A 21,137-nucleotide genomic window follows, 5' to 3' on the forward strand; every position below is an offset into this window, starting at 1 on the left:
AATGTCCATTTTTTTCATTTTCCATAAACTTAACAAGTTGTAACCTTTGGCCTTCATTTTCTCTTCTTAGCACCTTGTAATTGTGTTAAGCTACACGATGATACTTTCTTGAGCTAATTTTCCCAATTTTCCTACTTATCACTTTTGTAGTCAATTCTTTTCTTTTCCTTGTATAGTGTAGTTAAAATACTCAAACACAACATATCTAATACATAATTACATCTATAGAAGGACAAGATGACCACTTATGGTAAAGATGTTCAAATTAGCAAGAATGAATCAAGTAGTCAAATTTTCGTGGGAAAAGGAGATAAGTTTTGGGGGGTGAAGAAAGCAGAAGTTATCGAGAAGATTGAAGATGCATGTGGTGAAAACTTGTCATTGGAAAACTTATTCACATGTAAGAAATGAAACAAAACCAAATCTTCCATGATGTTGTTAAAAATGTATAATAATAAACTACTACTGTTCATTTTTTTCAAAAATTATTTGTACTAGTACTTTCATTAAAAATAATAATAATAAAATCCATCTTCTTATGTATGTAGAATAAAACCATTGATCGGTTGATTTTGTGGATTTGGTATCATCAGTGAAACTAAATATAATTGAGAGTAAAAATATCATCCTTAAAAGCCCACTGCAAAAAATCTCCTTATGAAAATTTTACCAAAGAAAAAAAAGGCCTCCGTAATAAAGAGTTTGGTTCATCCAAACATGGAGCTTCTTTTTCGAAAGAAGAATGGTATATTTTACAATAGATTTTTCATGAACAAGTAAATATAAGGCATGGAAGTATTTAAATATGATCATATTTGATATGTTTGTATTTTGATGTTCTTATTTGTTTTAATTTACTATTAATGTCACTGTATAATTGATATCGAGAAAAAGTTGTAATGACAAAGTGACATATTGTTATTCGCTTCTTAATATTATTCCGATAACAACTAAAATATTCAACATTTGTAAGAATTATGCTAATATAAAGAATATCTCATTAAGTGTTAAGACATTTATGTCTATTGTATTCAGGTAATTTACAACACCCACATTTTTTCAAGTTCACACCTTTATTAACTCTTACACTATCAGCACATTTCATCGTTACAGTTAATGGAACTTTTATGATAGTAGCATTTCTCTTCTCAGTGGACCATCTACCTCTTTTCTCTTCAAAATTTTCACTCAACTTTATCATCTCAAACTTAACTTGAGTGATATGACCCTTTAATTTCACGCATCCAGCATCTATGATCAGGGCATTGTAACAAATCTCATTGATTTCGATACTTAGTGACCCATACCTCATCATTTTAATAATATCCCTAGATTGATCATTCAATGACTTCAGCGGACATTCAACTACTTTTGCATCTTGCCTCCATCTTCTGTTAAACAACAAATGACGTATTTTAGAAAAATGTAAAGACTTTGTCACAAAATAAATGAGAACATGAAATGTCAAATGATTGAAACTCTATGCATTTACACTTACAATTTTGACCCTTTAGATGGTACACCACAATCCACCTCTTATCTGCTTGTTGGAACCTAGTCAATAAGTACACTTGCCCCTCCATAAAGTCACACAAGTTGACACCATGAACTGAGCTTCCTTGCAAATCTGATCACGAACCATGGAAAATAAATTTTGAGTGTAAATGCTTTTAGCATGCTTTTCCAAGCTTTCAAGATAAGTATTGACCAAAGAACTAGAATGTTTTGTTTTAAATACCTGTTGTAATTCTTTGTATCTTCTATGCGACAAGGATCGATCAAGTTGTCAAACAAATTCTTGCAGCTTTAACTTCTGTTGAAGAAATCTATTCATTTACGCATTCATTCTTTCATACCATTGTGGAGTACGCATGTCAACAAAGAAATGACCTTTTAAGAATGTTTCTGCCCATTTATCTCATTGTCTATAAATTTTGTTGACCTAATCATTATTTTGAAAACTTCTGCCACCATCATATTCTACCACAATTTATCAAACTCTAAGGTGTAACAAATTCAAAAATACACTTCGTCAATACTTTTGTGAAATTAAGTTTATTACGTACATTAGATTGTGCATTCTTTTGTAGATGTTAAACACACAAATGATGTCGAGCTTTATGAATCACTTTTTTAATCGATTTTCTCATTACTCGATCTCGATCAGTCATCACAAAAATAAGCTTTTTATTATTCATAACATACAAAAATGTTTCTAATACCCACATGGATGTATCAATTGTCTCATCCACATGTAAGCCACATCCAAAAAAACATGCATGTATCAATTATTTTCCACTAACATGACTAATGGCTTATCATATGTTGTGCAAATTTTATTACACTTACTACACAAGACTCTATTGTAGAATAGATTTATCGCAACAATTGTCGATCCCACGAGGAGATAGATTTAATTATGTATATGGTTAATTTTCTAAGTGTGTATATGGGTTGGTTGAAAGCAAATTTTTTTATCTTAAAATTTAAAATAAAATGGCGAGAATGAATTATAAATGAAACAATATAAATGAGGTGCTTGAGTCTCTAGATTCACACTTAATATTTCATTATGAGCTTAATATTTCTTTTTTAGTTCAATTAATTTATGAGGAGGTATTTCCACTCTTCACCACTCTTCATAATTCTCACTCTAATAAATATGGTATCAAGTGCTTAATGTGCTAGAGGATAATGATCTTCTACTAAGTTTTGTGTCAAGAACATGTTGTGCCAGATGATAATTATCCTACTGTCAACAACATAGCAATACCATCCATTAAATACCTTAGATGCACTCTCTGTTAACACTGAGTCAAGACGACTTACAAAATATTAGAGGAGAACTTCTCTATTATAAATAGGGTGTAAATCACTCATTGTGCCAAACAATAACGATCTTTCACTTGGGTGGCAGTATATCATACAAAATCTAGACAAAATACATTGTCTATTGATAATGAGTTAAAACAACCACATAAATCAATTAGAAAAAGAAAATAAACTTACCAACTAAGCTCATGGATCATGTTGAGGCTTCACCTTCAACTCAAGTTTGAAACTAAATTAGCTACTCATTTTTTAATTAAGGTTAAAATTGGAATTTTATTTTTTCTCAATTCTTAAAAAATATAAGTTGGAGAGAAAATTACAAAAAAAATAGAGCTTAAAAATATATTTAAAAGTGCTAAATTAAGGGGAGCGTCTATTTATAGATACAATATGTAAATCATGACTATTGGATGAAAACAATTCAAATGCTCAAGATTGCGCCAGTTGGTAAGCTTTGATTGGATGGAAAATATCATCAATTAATGTCACATCAGCATTTTAGTCCAAAAATATGTTGTCATGTCATCGATCAACGCCTCATCAGCATTTTGTCCAATAAACTCCTGCCACATGATTAGTCAATGGCATAGAATAAATCAATATCACATCATTGGTCCAATCGGATATTGTCATGTCATCGGTCAATGTCACATCATCTGTCAATGCCACATCATCATACCGTATATGTGAATAGTATCGTATATGTAAATAGTATCGCATACCCCTTCAAGTTCTTTCTAAGGTTTTAATCCATTTCGAGTAAAAAATGTCATTTGTTTTGCCATTCGACTTCTAATTAATCGTGAAATGACCAAAATACCCCTGAAATACTAAAATTATACAAAACACTCAAAATGAAGTTTAGAAGATTTAAACACAAAAGTAGAAATGTTAGTGAGACTCGAAGCACAAAATGACACTTTTACCCTTTATAAAATATGCATTCTCTAATACTCAACACTATACTCATTTGTCCTGTACATATTATCAAAAGCTAATACGTCCCCGAAGTGGCAATAATCTAAATGAGCAATAGAATTAGCCAAAAACAAATTTGTAATTATATTCACCTCGTCTGTAATATATTCATAGAAGAAATTCATATTTATGTGAGCCTTTACTTTTAAGTATGCAAGTGCAAATTTTGAATCTATTTCAAGAATCATAGATCAACTTCAACATCTAATACAAATCCTTTAGTATGAAGCTCATATTATCATGATTGCAGCTTGGTTGACTAAAAGGTCCATAATTTGACTAGTTTTAATACCAATAGCTTTCATTGAAATAGCTTAAGTCATGTCACAATCTTTAATTGATCGATGAGATTGAAGGAATTTAACCTCATAATCCTTTGCCAACTCATGCAAATGTTTACGAATAAACTGATTAACAACTCAAATATCAAGCTTTTTATTCATCCTCACTTTGAAAGCAAAACGAACAACAATTTTGAACTCATGATAGTTGAAAACCTTAGGAGTAGAATAAAAAGGTAAACGACATTGTTCACGTGTACGACATTGTTCACGTGTATGGCCTTGTTCACGTGTACGACACTGTTCATATATAGGATACTGTTTACGACACTGTTCACGACACTATTTACATATACGGACCGATGGCGTGACAATGACCGATGATGTGGCAGCATTCGATTAGACGAATGATGTGGCATTGACTGCTTATGTTGCGTTGACTGATGAGTTGGCGTTGACCGATGATGTGTCACGATCCTATTCGACTAAAATGATTATGTTGAGTTGACCGGTGACGTGACAATATGTTAGTGGACTGAAAAACGTGCGTACGATATATGCATTACACATAATGATAACCCTGATGATGTGTTATCCAATCATAACTTGCCACGTGGCGCAATCCTGAGCGTCCAAACTATTTTAATTCGATGGTCATGATTTACTCATTGTATCTATAAATAGGGGGCTCCCTCTCCTAATTTGGCACCCCTGAATTCATTTTTGAGATCTATTTTTTACAATTCCTTCTCCATCTTGTATTTTCTATATATTTTAATAAATTTTCATTTTATCCTTATTTCAATTATGAGTAGCTAATTTTCTTTGAATCTTGAGTTGAAGGTAAAGTCTCAACATATTTCATGGACTTAATTTGGTAAATTTATTTCTCTTTCCCTCTGATTTATGTGGATGTTTTAACTTTTCATTCATAGATAGTAATAATCTTGCCTAGGTATCGCACTGGTAACCGTCTACCTAGTGCAAGGTTATTACTATTTGACACGATAAGCTCTTAGCATCATATTGATTAGAGTGTCATTCATGAGGAGTAGAGCCCCTCCTCATGATTTAATTGGCACTAATAAAGAATATTAAGTCTATGGTGCATGTTGAGTGCAGATCCAGAGACCCAAGCGCTTCATTTTAATAGTTTTCACTTTAATTGATTCTTATCATTTTCATTTAAATTTTAAGATAATGTAAATCACTTCTACCACAAATCCAACCACCCACTTAGAAAATTAACTCTACATGCAATTAAAATCCATCTCCTCATGGGATCGATACTCGTCATCATTGATTTATTCTACAATAGATTCGCGCACTTGCGAGTTCAATAAAATTTGCATAATATTTTACAAAATCAAGTTCAGACTTCATTTCTTAGAGATATTTAGGATTTAGTGCCAAAAGGTCATAGTTATCGCGAAACTACACGGGCCAAAAAATTTTGAATTAACTGATAACAATTCTTCAGGAATAAAATTACAAGCTATATATCCCACAAAGGTCTATTTGTTAGGAGTTCAAATAATTTTACAATGTTCAATTTGAATTTTCGTACGTTAAGATATGACTTAAAAAATATTGACCGCTCAGAAGTATTAAAGCTAAGCAACTTAGAATATGTATTAGTTCTTTCTTTCAACCTTTCTCCTCAAGGAATGCAACTGGCTGATATCATATGATCATTACATGATTACATAGCCCAAATCTCCTCATAACCATCTCTTCACTCAACAATAAAATAAACATAATAATTCTAAACATCAAATTATAAAGAATCTACACAGTAGTAGCCTTGTTAATCAATATTCATGGCTTTCTTGTAGTGATAGCTCCCAGATTTATCCTAAACATAAACATTTTCAAAACGAAAAAATTTAATTAATTGACAAAAAACTCTACTCAAAATTATCGAATTGATGAAGAAATGCTCCACTCAAATTTGATCTTTGATGAAATATTGTTTGTTGTTTAGAAATGTGAGTTTGAATTGTGTTTCATTGCTGATAGAATTTATACACTCAAAGTGGCTAAAATATTGAGAATTCTTAGAATTAAGGGTAACAAATTGAGTCAAGATTTGTTTATTCGATTTGATTTGAAATGAATTAAATGAGTTTGGGTTTGAAAAAATTGATTTGTTTAATAAATGAGATATTTGATTCGATTCGTTAATTAAACAAATTGAATCCGAGTTTATAGAAATTGATTCACTAATTCATTTAGAATTCGTTTAATAAATGGGTTATAAATGAATCAAATACAGTCTATTCGTTTAGTATTCGTTTAATTAAATCACTTATTTATCCTTAATTATAGAAGAAAATATATTTGAAGGTTAATTTAGTAATTATAAGTAATAATAAGACAATATATAAATGAGATGAAAAATTAGGGCAGCTGGCCCCAATTTCTTTCTCTTTGAGTTCTCTCAACCCGCTTTTCACTTTTCAGTCTTCTCAATTCTCATGGAAATTTCTTTATGCAGTTTCTGTTGCTCCTAAGCTATATTAGTTCAACTGTTATTGTTATTTGGATCACAACCAAAATCAAGATAGTATTGAAGTTTTTTTGCACCTTTATTTGTGGTTCTAAACCGAACCCTCCATCACCAACATCAAGCCACTGCCATCCAAGCCCAGTCATCATCTACGATCCGTTGTTGATTTGCGATGACAATCTCGATGTTGATAACCGTCGATGATCCCATTGCTGTTCTATCTCCATCTGATCCAATTCCTATCATCATCCGCTTTACCTACTAACAATCCTGATGCTTATAATCGCTAAAGATCCCGCTGCACAAATCTTTATCTCTCGCTGACGACCCTCCTGCATAAATCTCCATCTCCCACTGATGATCACGTTCTCATCATCAATTCATTTTCCTCTTTTTTGAAACTTTTATGCTTTGTTTCTATCTATGATGGTTTCTCAGTTTGTCTCTATCTATAATGGATTATTTACTTAGTTTTTGAAAACATTTTAATCTTAGGATTTGGACTATTTATTTAATTCTTGTAAACGGATTCATATTCAATTCAATTCGTTATGCATTCATTTATTATACGATAAATGAATAATAAATGAATTCAGATTTGATCCAATTTGTTTATTAATTCTATTAAACGAAATAAATGAATCAAACCGAATATTCATTTAATAAACGAATCGAATCCAAATAAGCAGAATTTTGACCCAGTTCATTTAGAATTTGATTTGAATTCATTTTGATTATTCGTTTTGCCACCCCTACTTAGAATAAATTGTTTGGATAGTGGAGTTGGTTTAAGTATGGGAAATTTCAATGGCCACCTCTACAAGTTCAAACATTCTCACATTTTCACTTGAATAACATATTTCATTTATTATCACAAAATTCAATAAAATATACTATTTCAATAAAATATATAAACACGTATAGGAAACACACATTCATGGGAATGTTTAATTAGACTTTAAAGCATATTTTATCTATGTGTCCTAAATCATTCATTATTGGCTTTTCTCAATTTTATTAAGTAGTAATTTCAAGCTAAACAGGAAAAGAGTGTTAATTTTAATTAATTTGAAGATTTATTGAGAAACTCAAGATTGATAAAATAGTACTTAAATTATATCCTTAGTGTTATAAGATAATTTGATTATCATGTAATCAAACTAACTTACAAAATCTATTATGAAAGCATGCAAAACTAATTTCAAAATCTATTTTGAAAGCATGTAAACAGATATAGTCTCTGATATGAGTTTTTTTATTCTAATGTATGGCCATGGAAGAGTATCAGAAGATATATATTTGCCCAATGGTGAAATATAAATAATAGCCTTTCAATTTCTCATGTGGTATATTTCATTGGCTTACTAGCTTACAAAACTATATACAAATGCTAAAAATTAGACAACTGTATAAAATATCATGTGATATCTCTCATTTGACCTTAGATTAATGTATTAAATGCCCATAAAATATGGATTACTTCATTAACCTACAAAATTAATTTTTTCTAATATTTATATTACATATATCAATTTATAATAGATTGGGTAATTATGACTTTAATTGCCCTTCTATTAATAAATAGAGGTAAATAGAAGTACGCAATCCCTGTGTGTGTGGGGTGTGTGTGTGTGTGTGTGTGTGTGTGTGTGTGTGTGTGTGGATTGAATTGTCTTTCTTGAATAGTATTTCCTACAATTGACTACTCAAATATGCATTTAGATTTTTTTATTATATTTTACATTAAAATTGCAGTACATTATAAATGATAAGTTTAATTTTTAGTAGCATCACACTTCAACAAAATTAGCATTTTAAGTGTGATGTATGATATAGAACATTGAAATAATTATACCTAACATTTACAATTTTTTATAAAATTTATATTGTCTTTCTTATAGTAAATCTGTCGAGATAGACTAATAATAATTTAATATTAAAAAAATTTCATTGTACACACTATTTTATTAATTATACTAATTGTAATATTTTATTTGTATCATACGATATTTATTTATTATTTTTATCCTATTAGTATATTTATATTTATTTAGGTTGTTTTAATCAAAAGGTATAACAGTTATTTATGAAATATATGGGGTCTGTGTTACCATTCATTTATGAAACTGAGAGATTTATATGACATTTAAGCAAATATTGGGGATGTGGGTGACTTTTTTCTCAGATTAATTTTAATTTCAAATTAAAAAACAAATATTTACTAGCAACCTATAAGTTACCTTCTATTTTTTAATTAATTATTTAATCATCTATTATGTTAAATAAATGATTGAAATTAAGACACTTAAACCAAGAGTCCACACTAATCTCACTGTCAATGCTATAAAAACACATACAACATCATAAAGAAATCTTTATTTAAATAATATTATTATATTATTTAATAATATTATATTAATTTATCTATTAAAAATAACAATTTACATTAATTCTAAGTTCAAATTGCTTTAAAATAATATTATTATATTCACATAGAATTAATAATATTAAAATATAATATCTTTATTTAAAAATATAATATTATCATATTCATTGAATAATATAATTAATAGTAATAAGCAGTTTACTCTAAGAAAATATTAATTTTCTACTATATTATTTATAATAATGTTTCATTTATATTGCTCTTATCAATAATTTTTTGCTTACATAATTAAAATTAAAATTAATAAAAAACTTGTGATTTACATAATTTAGAATATTAATAATAATTATTAACTTATATGATTAAAATTAATAAAATAATCGATAGTTTATCGTAGAAATATATCTTTTTATTCACTTTATAATTAAGAATTACAATTCTTTATTAAGCATAAAATTATAATTTGCCACAATTCACTCTTAATCCAAGACAAAGTAAACACATAAATGGAGTTTTGATTCTTATTCCACACTCTCATTCTATTGTAAGTAAACAACCTACTCATACTCATACTCTACAGTCTCAATCCCAAGATTCCCACTCCTCATGATTCCTGATCCAATCCAAAAAGTAAATGCCACATTAAATTAGAATCCAAATTGGATTCAGTGCATATGGAATCCTATCATAACTTATGGTAATGGGCATTATTATAAAAGAAGCCAAAAATGAGACCTAAGAAGGGAAGGAGCCAGATGTAGAAGACAGAAAAGAAGAATGAGCAACAACAATATTCTCCAAAGCTTTCTATGACTGATTTTATTTATTTTGTTACTCTTCACTCAAGTATATCTAGTTAATTTTCTTATATTGAGGTTAATATTGAGATTAAGAATGAACCATATTCAATTATCTTTTTATTTAATTACTTCCCTACATATGTTCTTTGATGATTATTGTTCTTGTTAACAAGATTAATTAAATAATTGTCTTTTAATCTTTAATATCATTTATTCTTGAGAGTTAAGAGGTTATTTGATTAAATCCAAGCTTGGTAAAATAATGATTAATATGATTCTCTTTGATTATGTATTTTTTAATAAATTGGATACATAGAATAATACTTAAGAAACTTTGATTCTTTGTTTTTCAATAGAATACATATAATGCTTAAAAATTCTACCTTGAAGCAAAAAAAGAACCAACATTAGGTTTAATTACTTGAGCATAATTTTTATGTCATGAGATGGCATAGATTGATTTCAGGTTGTCATTCTAAGATTGAGAATTAATTGATAATTAAATAATTACTAATTGAATAGTAGTGATTTCTGAAATCATGATAACCTTTTTCTTATTATAATTTCCTTTCTTTAATTATTTGCTTAGTTTAATTCCCTTAAAACTCAATTTATTCAACTAGGTTATGGTTAATATTGATTAGATTTAAATTAGACTTTACCATTTTTACAAATCCCTATTCGACCTCGTTATCACTATTATATTGTAAAGATTAATGCACTTATAAATATATTAAAATTTTGCATAACAATCACCATCATCAATCGTAACGGTCCCTATATTCGAAGTTGTCATCTCCTTAGCCGCATAGGTGTTGGGTTAAGTCTCTTTTAGTGTGCATGTGTGTTTAGTTGATAAAAATTTTTAAAAAAAAGTAATATAATTCATAAGTTATTGTTTATTGCTGATCAAACATAAATATTTACTATTGTTGTTGACTTATTTAAATTGTAATTAAATTTAGTAATTCTAAACCTAATAGTAATTTGTCAAAGCAAAATTAAAATTGGATTTATTTTTTATTTGCGTTGAAAGCACCCTCGTTCAGTTATCTTTAAATATCGTTATTAGACGTTTAATTTTAAAGTTTGATTGGCCTAATGGGTATGAGCAAATTAGTTAGCTTGAATTCTCATGTTCTAGCGCCTTAACAAAAAAATTATTTTTTAAATTGAAGTTGAGGCCTCCGAGCTGGCACAGGCATAGCCCACATTGCAGGCTGGGTTGGCATTGCCCACAACTCATGGGCCGTGCCGGGCTTCATGGTACAGCTGGGCCTATCCTTAACAGACCGACCCGATAATAGCATACCATTCCTTGGCTAAGTTGGTTTTCGGTAGGGTTGGTGATCGGGATTAACCGATTTCACTCCCATCACAAATAGTAAATCAAGACCAAAATTTGTTCCGAGCCCCAATCGATTGAAATTTTAAATCTTGATTGAAATTTGGATTGTTCCAATTTTATCCATTAAGTATCTAAATTTAAGGGTTAATTTCGTCCTGCCTCCAAATATTTCAATATATTCCACCGCGCACCCAAATATTTCAACAATGCTCAATCTACACTCAAATCCGTTAATTTGACCGTTTATTCCAACAGTCAAAGAGCAATTTTGGAAGTTCATGCCCTAAATATTATTTGATAATGATAAATTAAATTTATTTAATAAGTTAATTGATGGAATTATTATTAATTATTTTTAATTAAGAAATTTTAATGTAAATATTAATTATTGGATTAACATTTTATCTCATTTAATTCTTTTCTAATTTAAGATAAGGGGTATTTCAGACATTTCATTAACTTTCAAATAGTTCCGTTAAAAATAACGGTCAAATTAACGGAATTGGGTGCGCGGTGAAAAATGTCGAAAAGTTTAGGTGCGCAGTGGAAAATGTTGAAAGATTTGGGGGTTCGGTGTAAATAACCCTAAATTTAATGTGTGAATTACCAACCAATTTTGTTTTTCACTTGTTTAGTTAAACTATTTTTTTTTCATTTGCTTAGTTCAATTAAACTTTAAAAGTGATTGCAAAGTAGTGAACCTCTTGGACTTGGACCTGATTATTTAAAAGGAAATTGAAAATTTTATTCTACCCGATCTGAGACAAAAGGATTCGAATCTTCTTATAGTGAGTTAGAATATAGTAATTAGAATAGTAATTCTACTTCTAAAAGAAAGTGGAATGCATGTTAATTATAATGTGTAATGTGATGTTGTCTCTTCGATCTCCAAATGTTTTTCTTTTCCATTATTCCAATCTTATCTATTATTAATTAAGAATTAAAATAATAGTTGGGACAATTGGGACATTCAAGATCCTTATAGGATTTTTAAATATCTTGAATCCCCTCCTAAATAATAATTAGAATCAAATTTGTCTCAAATTCCGACCGATTTCAAATTAATTTTTGAAAATTTGTATTGAATCTCAATCGGGATTTAGTTTTTTCTACCAACCTAGCTTCAATGAGAAATGAAATTGTTTTATAGTTGAAATTAAAGACATAATCACAAAGTTGAATAAATGAAAGTTTAATTTATATTTATAAAATTATTTATTACTTCATCCCATCCTCCAAAAAATAGATGTCATTTTACTTAGGATTATGAAGTTGGGTCATTGGAAAGTATAGCATTACTCTTCCATGAATTTGCGTAACAAAGTTTATAGGCAAATAAAGCTAAGCCGATAGATAGCAGAGGATGTCTTGTACTGTGAGTAGCAGAAAGAAGCTAGCTTTCTTTTCTTTTCTTTTTTTGTTTCATTATTATTATTGGAAAAGTACAAAGAAGTTGGTCAAAGATAAAAGGTGAAGCTTTTGAGAATTCATCTAAGGAGAAGCTTTTGAGAATCCATCTTCGTAATGAAGATAATGGGATCTTTGCAATATATTATAGGGTTAATTAATTTCAAATTATTCCTTTGTAAGTTGATAATTTTTAAATCACCTCTCTTACTTTTAGAAATTTTAATTTACCTCCATTTTTATTGAAAAGACAAAAGAATTTCATCAACCCACCTCCATTTTTTTCCTCATCTTTTAAACAAAAATAGAGATAACTTGAAATTTTAAAAAAAATAAGGAGATAATTTTAAAATAACCAATTCATAAAGTGATAATCTAAAATTTAACCTATATTATATTAACAAGATCTGAATTATTGACTTTCTCTATTGACAAGTTCAGTCAATTTCTTGTAAGAGTGCTGAGGTATCTGCAGTGCACAACAAATTGTGGTGTTCAATTTTTCAACACAGCTGGATCTTTCACACCTATTACAACATTCTCATTTGCTTGACTGGGATCTTGATCTTGATGATAGATAATTAGTGGGAGACTTGTGTTATCTGGACAATAATTTGGTGTCCTGATCCTCAAAGGGCAGCAAATAGTCTCTAATTCAAAAGCAGGATCAGAGTATAGGGCTCTTGCATTGGCAACATCTTAGGTTTAATTATTATTCCATGCTCCTTTTCTCAATTTGATTATCAAAGAGAAGAGGTTCTCGTTATCATTCGAGAACTAAACACATTGAATTTGATATTCATTTTGTTAGAAAACACCTAGAACGCAAGGAACTTGTAGTTCAGCATGTGTCCAGTCATGATCAATTTGCTAGATATCCTTACCAAGCCTCTCTCTTTTGATAGTTTGCATATATACCTCGGATTCAAGCTCAATATTCTGCCAAGACTCTTCGCTCAAGGGTAGATATTAAGGTAGTTATTTAGTCTTGATGACATGGAAGCTAACTAAGCAGTTTTTTTTCTTTTTTTCTTTTTTTTTTTGGGCTAATTACCCAGCAAGTTGCTTATTAGAGGCAGTTAACTTCATAAAACTTTAATTATTTCCCACACAAAATTTGTTCAGATTACAAAGAATTTTATAAATCTTAATATAGTATCAGAGCTTGATTTCTGATGGTTTCAATAGCTTCTTCTAGTACAGTCAAGTCATTGTTTCTTCTTTTATTACCTTCTTAGCATACATGTATATCGATTAGCCTGGCGATTCGCACATTCAAAAGTGAAACAAGCATCCCATTAAGAAGAATTTGAATGCATTCCCAAAGAAGAATAAATTCTAAAGGAGCGTATGAATAAAGAGGAATTAATCACATGAAGTTACATATTCTATTATGATCAACATAACAAAGAATCGTAGCTTGATTTTAACATAATAAAATTGCTCCTTAATTAAATCATTTCCAAGATCTTAGTACTGAAAGCAATTTATTCGTCGATCTGTATCTCACACAACGAAGCTAAAAACAGGATGGGTTTCATCAATAAAATTAAGGGTAATTTTTAAAAAACTCCCTTGAAGTTTGGGCTTGTTGCAAGTAGATGGCGAGAATTTATTTATTTGTAAAAAATCCCCTACCGTCAGTTAACTTTAACATTGACCGTTAGTTGACTGTGCAAATACAATATTACCCTTAACAACAATTTGTAAATGGAAATAACTAAAAAAAAATTAAAATTGTTGGCACGAAAAGCACAAACCCTATTTTTTGACAATTTTATCTTTGTCAATTCTAAAGATTTACAATATCATAGGTAAAAATTATAACTATTTCATTTTCAAGTTTTTAATTTTATCTTTTTTGTAGAAACTTTAAGAAAATATCAATAATTTAAAGAGGATTTTTTAAATTTTTAATTTTATCTTTCTTGTAGGAACTTTAAGAAAATATCAATAATTTAAAGAGAGTAAAATAGCCAACAATTTTAATTTTTTTTTGTTATTTCCGTCTACAAATTATTGTTAAGGGTAATAATGTCTTTGTATAGTCAACTAACGGTCAATGTTAAAGTTAACTGACGGTAGGGGGTTTTTTTACAAATAAACAAATTCTCACCATCTACTTGCAACAAGCCCAAACCTCAGGGGTGGTTTTTAAAAATTACCCTAAAATTAATTTAGAATCCCAAAATTCTTTGAATAATATAATATTCGTATCAAATTGATTTCAAGCCCTGAAAGACAAATTGCTTTGGTTAAATATCTCTTTTTTGGGAATAATGGCTACTTGTATATAACCACAAATATATAATCTTATAATTTCATTTCAAAAAGTCTTTAAACAAAATTCTCCAATGCAATATTGATTTGAACTGTTGCATTGTTTAAGCCTCCCTCAGAATAACTAGAGCACCATTCTTCATTCGCCAATATTAGAGCATTAACATTGATACCTTCCGTAATCATGACCGCAAAGTTTGCTTCAGCCAACTTAAATTTGACACTTGAGACCTTGCCTGCAATCTCATCCATGCATGTTTTTTTCCTTAAAATTAATTCAAATAAACTGTTTATGATCAAATTAAATACTGAAGATTTATGAATCCATTGTGGAAGAAGCAATTATCTTGCATTTCTGTGGATCAGTTTTTGTTCGCATGTACAGAGCACAGATTCGAGTTTGACTTTGATGCATGGAAGCACTAAGTGCCTCCCAAAAAGATGATTAATAAACTTGTTTAAGTTTGTTAGATAGCTCTTAGGGTTTAATCAAATAATATACATATATGTATGCGCTTGCAAAAATAATATCATATTACATAATGGCTCTTTAAATAAAGACATCCACTAAAAATGGAGTCCATTTAGAAAAGAAAATTTACCCAAATTATGGCAAGACACCACCAAACCTTTCCTCTATAAAGCCCTAGACATTTCCTTCATTTAACCTTCAAAAACAAAATCCAGGTTGTAAGCAATCATGTTGCCTCCCAACATAACTAGCATCAATACCTCATCAGACGGTGCATGGCAAGGCGATAATCCTCTCAATTTCGCCGTCCCATTACTGATCATACAAACCGCTTTAGTTCTACTCACCAGCCACTGTCTTGCCTTTCTGATTAAACCCCTTAGACAACCCAAAGTCATTGCTGAAATTCTTGTACGTTTCGTTCTCTATTCATCATAATAGTCGTCATCATATAGAGTATTTCTACTTGCAGACATCGGATCAATAACTCTTTGTACAAAGAATTACTGGAAAACTTAAAATTTGCTAAATTGCTAGAAGTTTAAGAAAATCTTATAAGCTTCATTAAAATACCGCATCAACTTTTACTACTACCCAATAACAATATATTATGTGTGCCTTTACATTAAAAGGCTAACAGATATGTAAGTTAATAGTCATATTATTTATAGGTTGGTTGCATATATATCCGATGTACAAAAGATTTTCTTTTGTTTTAGAGAGTTCTCGATCTAAAATTTGGACTGGGATCTTCAGTCATATATTATTTTTGTGTTCTTGATTTGTTCTCTTTTTTTTTTAGGGTGGAATTTTGCTTGGCCCATCAGCTCTTGGAAGAAACAAAGAATATTTGCACCTAATGTTTCCTTCATGGAGCACTCCCATACTTGAATCAGTAGCAAGCATTGGCCTACTCTTCTTTCTTTTCCTCGTAGGCCTTGAGCTCGACTTGAGCTCAATCCGCCGGAACGGCAAAAGCGCTTTTAAAATAGCACTTGCGGGAATCACACTGCCCTTCCTCCTCGGAGCTGGAGTCTCTTTATTTCTCCAAAAAGCCGTCGATGGAGAGAGCAAAGTAGGCTATGGCCAATTCATCATCTTTATAGGCGTCTCTCTTTCCATCACAGCTTTCCCTGTACTCGCCCGCATTTTAGCTGACCTCAAACTCTTAACCACCCAAGTGGGTCAAACCGCCATGGCAGCAGCTGCCTTCAACGATATTGCTGCATGGATTCTTTTAGCCCTGGCCGTTTCCCTGGCCGGCAAAGCCTCTGGTACAGAATCCCATCATCCGAGCTCATTAATATCCATCTGGGTTCTCATTTCCGGAGTTGCCTTTGTAGCTTTCATGCTAATTGTCGTACGTCCTATTATGGACTGGGTTGCCCGCCAATGCTCATCTGATAACGATTTAGTTGATGATGCGTACATTTGCTTAACTCTAGTTGGTGTTATGGTGTCAGGATTTTTAACTGACCTCATAGGGATCCATGCAATATTTGGTGCTTTCGTTTTCGGGCTGACGATTCCAAAAGGTGGCGACTTTGCGGTGAGACTAATGAAGAAGATTCAGGATTTTGTGTCAGGTTTGCTCCTGCCGCTTTACTTTGCATCAAGCGGGCTAAAAACTGACGTGGCGAAGATCCGGGGCGTCGAGGCTTGGGGGCTATTGGTTTTGGTTATATCAACGGCGTGTGCTGGGAAGATTTTGGGAACTTTTGTAATGGCACTGCTGTGTATGATTCCAGTGAGAGAGTCTTTAGCGCTTGGAGTTTTGATGAATACTAAGGGCTTGGTGGAGCTCATTGTTCTTAACATTGGCAGGGAGAAGAAGGTGAGTTTCTGTTCTGCCCTTCTATTACTTTTTATCACTTATTTTTCTTTAGGGAGTTTTAAGGTAAATTTCTTGGCATATATCTTGCTAATTTTTTTAAAAAAATTTCAAAGGAAATAGCTAGCTACTCATTTTTTTAACACTAAATTTATTTATAACTCATTGTCCTTACTATTCTATTATTCTTTAAATCTGCTTATTTGTGTGTGAAAAAAAAATTAGATTGTTTGATTTAAATACATAGTAATGTTTGTACTTAGAATATAAAATTTATATAAAAAATGATGTGATATTTAATGTGTTTGATGTTATGATTATCATATTAATGATGACATGAAAGGTTAACTAACAATATGTTTCTTTCGTTAGTTTATAACTCATCATTTAATATATGTATTTTGTATATTCTTTTATATTTTATTTATTTAAAAAGAAGAGTAGTGGACAAAATCTTAAATTAATTTTTTAGCTCCTACCTAAAATTCAGAAACGGATATCCAGCAAATAGAAACTATTTGAAGAAGCTCTTAGGGACAGATGCAAACTTGACATCTCAATTTTATAACTTAGCATTATTGTTTTGACAAATACAATGATAGCACCTTCAAAGTCTATATAGACACAATTATAACATAAGCTCCTTTTGAGAGTTTAAATAAACACGATAATATTAGTGCTAGAGCCTACTTACATATTATAATAATAATAATAGCAGCATTGCCAAGTGTTTGTATATTAAGTTAAAAAGGGGTAATCAAGAATTAGGATTTCAAAATTATTTCTACACAGTTAAAGATCGGTGAAGTTTGCTCATTCGAATCTATCTATGAACATTAGTTAATATTTTACCTCTCCCAAATGATTTGATATATTCTATCATGCACCCTGATGTTTCACTCTCATTTCCTTTAATTCAGAAGTTATTTTTAATAGAACTATTATAAGTAACAAAAATACTCCTTACTCCTTTTATTCCACACTTACCACAAGACCATAGCGCGAGCGACTCCAATTCTCTTTTTGCCAAAATCAAAATCAGATCAATTCTAAATTTCAAACATGAGGAAGAGAATTTGAAAAAAAAAAAAAAAAAAAAAAGAGGGAGAGAGAGAGAAATTAATGACAAAACTTTTTTCAAATAATTTAACACATGAACTTCTGAATTTTCCTTTTATTGATTGAGTTAACGGCCAAACTAACGGTTTAGAGTGCATGATGCGGCGAGTCAGAACATTTGGATTCACAGCACAAAATGCCAAAACATTTGGGGCAGGTAAAAAATAATGCCAGCGCACATATTCTGATTTGGATATCATGGGATGCTCATCTTCATTATGACTGCTGAGATTTGCTTTATATTGTGGCTCATTATATTATTATTCTTTCGGTTTCCTGTCAGTTTCATCATTACTATTAAGCTACAGATTCAATAGTCAGCCATTCACTGATTGAAGTTTACATTATTTTATAGTAGTGAAAGTCGAGGTCATCAATAGCTAAGAAATTCTAGAATACATTACAAGAATCATATCAATTATGCAATAATTAAATGATGTTATGATACGTGTACATTTAATTTAAAAAATTATCATGTAAATTGTGGTTATATTAAATTTAAATACACATGATATGCATATATCTATTAGTTATAATACATTAGAAATATTATAGAATTTTACGTTATTTTATCTTCATTCCTCTTTAATAGAAATAAAATATAATAATCGGAGAGGGAGAACTTGCATATGGAGTTTGATGAGAAAACAAAATAAATAGATTTCTAGAATAACCGTAACGAAGATATATATTTATTTAAAGCTTAGGTAAAATGCCAAAGGCGTGCTAACGAAGGTGATGAACATAAAGAATCAATAATGAATTTAAAGGCAGGAAATTTTAATTAAGGTGACTGCATTTGCTTGACTTGCAGGTTTTAAACGACGAGATGTTTGCAATTTTGGTCCTGATGGCGCTCTTCACAACTTTCATGACAACTCCAATGGTCATGGCCATCTACAAACCCTTGCGTCGACTCACTCCTCAAAATCAACAAGGATTAGAGCGACAATCGCCTTCTGCCAAGAACCCAAAGGATGAATTTAAAATCCAAGCATGCGTACATGGTCCTGAAAATGTGCCTGCACTCATCAACCTCACGGAATTAATCAGGACTACCGAGGGATCGACACTCAAACTTTATGTCATGCGACTTGTTGAACTCACTGATCGCTCGTCTTCCATCCTTACGGTTCAAAAAACTCGAAAGAATGGCCTTCCATTCGTTAATCGGTTCCGCCGAGCTGGCATGTCACATGATCAAATTGTCGCCTCATTAGAAGCATACAACCAGCTGCGAAGAGTCACTGTTCGTCATTCAACAGCAATCTCGGCGCTGTCAACCATGCATGAGGATATCTTTCATGTCGCGGAGGAGAAGAGGGTGGCAATGATCGTCTTACCCTTCCATAAACAACGGAGAGGAGAGGGTGAAGAGGAGATAGATAGTGTTAGCCACGGCTGGAGAGAGGTCAATCGGACGGTGCTACTGAATGCACCATGCTCGGTGGCTGTGCTTGTGGACCGTGGATTCGGTTGTGGGGCTCATCTGACTGTGGCAGAACCAGCTGCTACCGTGCCGAAAAGGGTATGCATTGTGTTCTTGGGGGGACCAGATGATCGCAGAGCTCTGGATTTAGGTGGAAGGATGGCGGAAAATTCAGGTGTTAAGGTGACTTTCGTAAGGTTCGTCCACCAAGCTAGTGAGGCGGCAACGGGCGGCATTGCTGAAAGGGCAACATCAGACATAAGTACAGAGAATGGCATTAGCCCGGATGAGGCTGCGGTGGACGACTTCATGAGGAAGTGCGATGGGTCAGTGGAGTATGAAGAGAAGGTGATGGGCACCGTGAAAAACGAAGTGCTAAAGATAGGGCAAAGCCGGGAATATGAGCTTGTTGTAGCTGGGAAAGGAAGGTTCCCATCAACTGCAGAAGCAGAACTTGCAGACCATCAGCCTGAAAATGTGGGTTTGGGACCAATCGGAAACATTCTGGCTTCATCAGACCACGGCATTTTGGCATCTGTGCTTGTGATCCAACAACATAATGCAGCTGACATAAATGAGGCTACCGTGTGAAATATGTTTTCGGCGAAGAATCATACTATGCGCATGCATCGAATGGGGGACGAGGATTCCTAAAATCAAACTATATGAGCCCCTTCGGTTAGAGTTTATATAAAAAAAATATGTGTATTCATATGTATGTGTAATTTTAAAAAATATTTTACTTGGATAGTCGCTAGTAATATGTCTTGACACGTGTAATCTTTATTTGCTTTTCTGTTTGGCAACACATGTACTAATTATGAGTGCCCTTAAATTAGAGTTCACTAAAAAATACTGTGTGTATCTTTATCATATTGTGCACATTCTTCTAAAATATTTTACTTGGATAGCCCCCAGTCTCATATCATAACACGTGTAATCTTTGCTTTACTTTTTGTTTGGTAATACATGTATTAATTATAAGGACCCTTCAATTAGAGTTTATGTAAAAAGATTATGTGTTTCCTTTATCAAATTGTGAACACTCTCTCTCATAATACACATTAAAATACTCTCTCTCTCAATACACATGGAGAGTGAGGAGGGACTCCACTTAATTTGTAAAACCGAAATCTTTATCTCTTATTTCCTGGAATCTCAATTATTTTTTACTAAATTTCACTTCTCTCAAAGTAATTTTACAAATAAACAAATAAAAATCACATTTATACCCAAATCCATCAACATGGTTTAACTCGATAATGTATTATATATGTCTAATTTTAAAAGGAAAAACATCTTAAACCGAAATTTTTTTTTCCCCGTCCCTAAAATGAAGAGATTTGCACTCACAACCATGTCCCAAGCCTCACTCCATACCGGTATCTTGAAGAGCTAATCCATAACCATTTGTAAAAACCTCAATAATAACATCAACTTACAAAAACCCTAACCCCATGTTTAG

At 31.4% G+C, this 21,137-nt stretch overlaps 1 protein-coding gene across 1 annotated transcript; it reads left to right on the plus strand.

The window, feature by feature from the left end:
- The first annotated feature begins 15,521 nt into the window (after positions 1-15,521).
- LOC18038817 (cation/H(+) antiporter 20) lies at positions 15,522-20,263 on the plus strand. The gene is made up of 3 exons (XM_006428980.2): positions 15,522-15,704; positions 16,096-17,127; positions 19,058-20,263. Exons 1-3 carry the CDS (start codon positions 15,522-15,524, stop codon positions 20,261-20,263), a joined length of 2,421 nt encoding a protein of 806 aa, XP_006429043.1.
- The last annotated feature ends 874 nt before the right edge of the window (positions 20,264-21,137 follow it).

This window comes from Citrus clementina, unplaced genomic scaffold (genome assembly GCF_000493195.1).
Source record: "Citrus clementina cultivar Clemenules unplaced genomic scaffold, Citrus_clementina_v1.0 scaffold_6, whole genome shotgun sequence".
NCBI classification, from domain to species: Eukaryota; Viridiplantae; Streptophyta; class Magnoliopsida; order Sapindales; family Rutaceae; genus Citrus; species Citrus x clementina.

What these genes read in the sequence shown, in the direction of transcription:
- LOC18038817 (XM_006428980.2), top strand. Translation starts at nt 15,522, where the DNA reads ATGTTGCCTCCCAACATAACTAGCATCAATACCTCATCAGACGGTGCA. An exon ending in AAGTCATTGCTGAAATTCTT is followed by an intron (nt 15,705 to 16,095) that starts GTACGTTTCGTT and finishes TTTTTTTTTTAG; the next exon opens with GGTGGAATTTTGCTTGGCCC. An exon ending in ACATTGGCAGGGAGAAGAAG is followed by an intron (nt 17,128 to 19,057) that starts GTGAGTTTCTGT and finishes CTTGACTTGCAG; the next exon opens with GTTTTAAACGACGAGATGTT.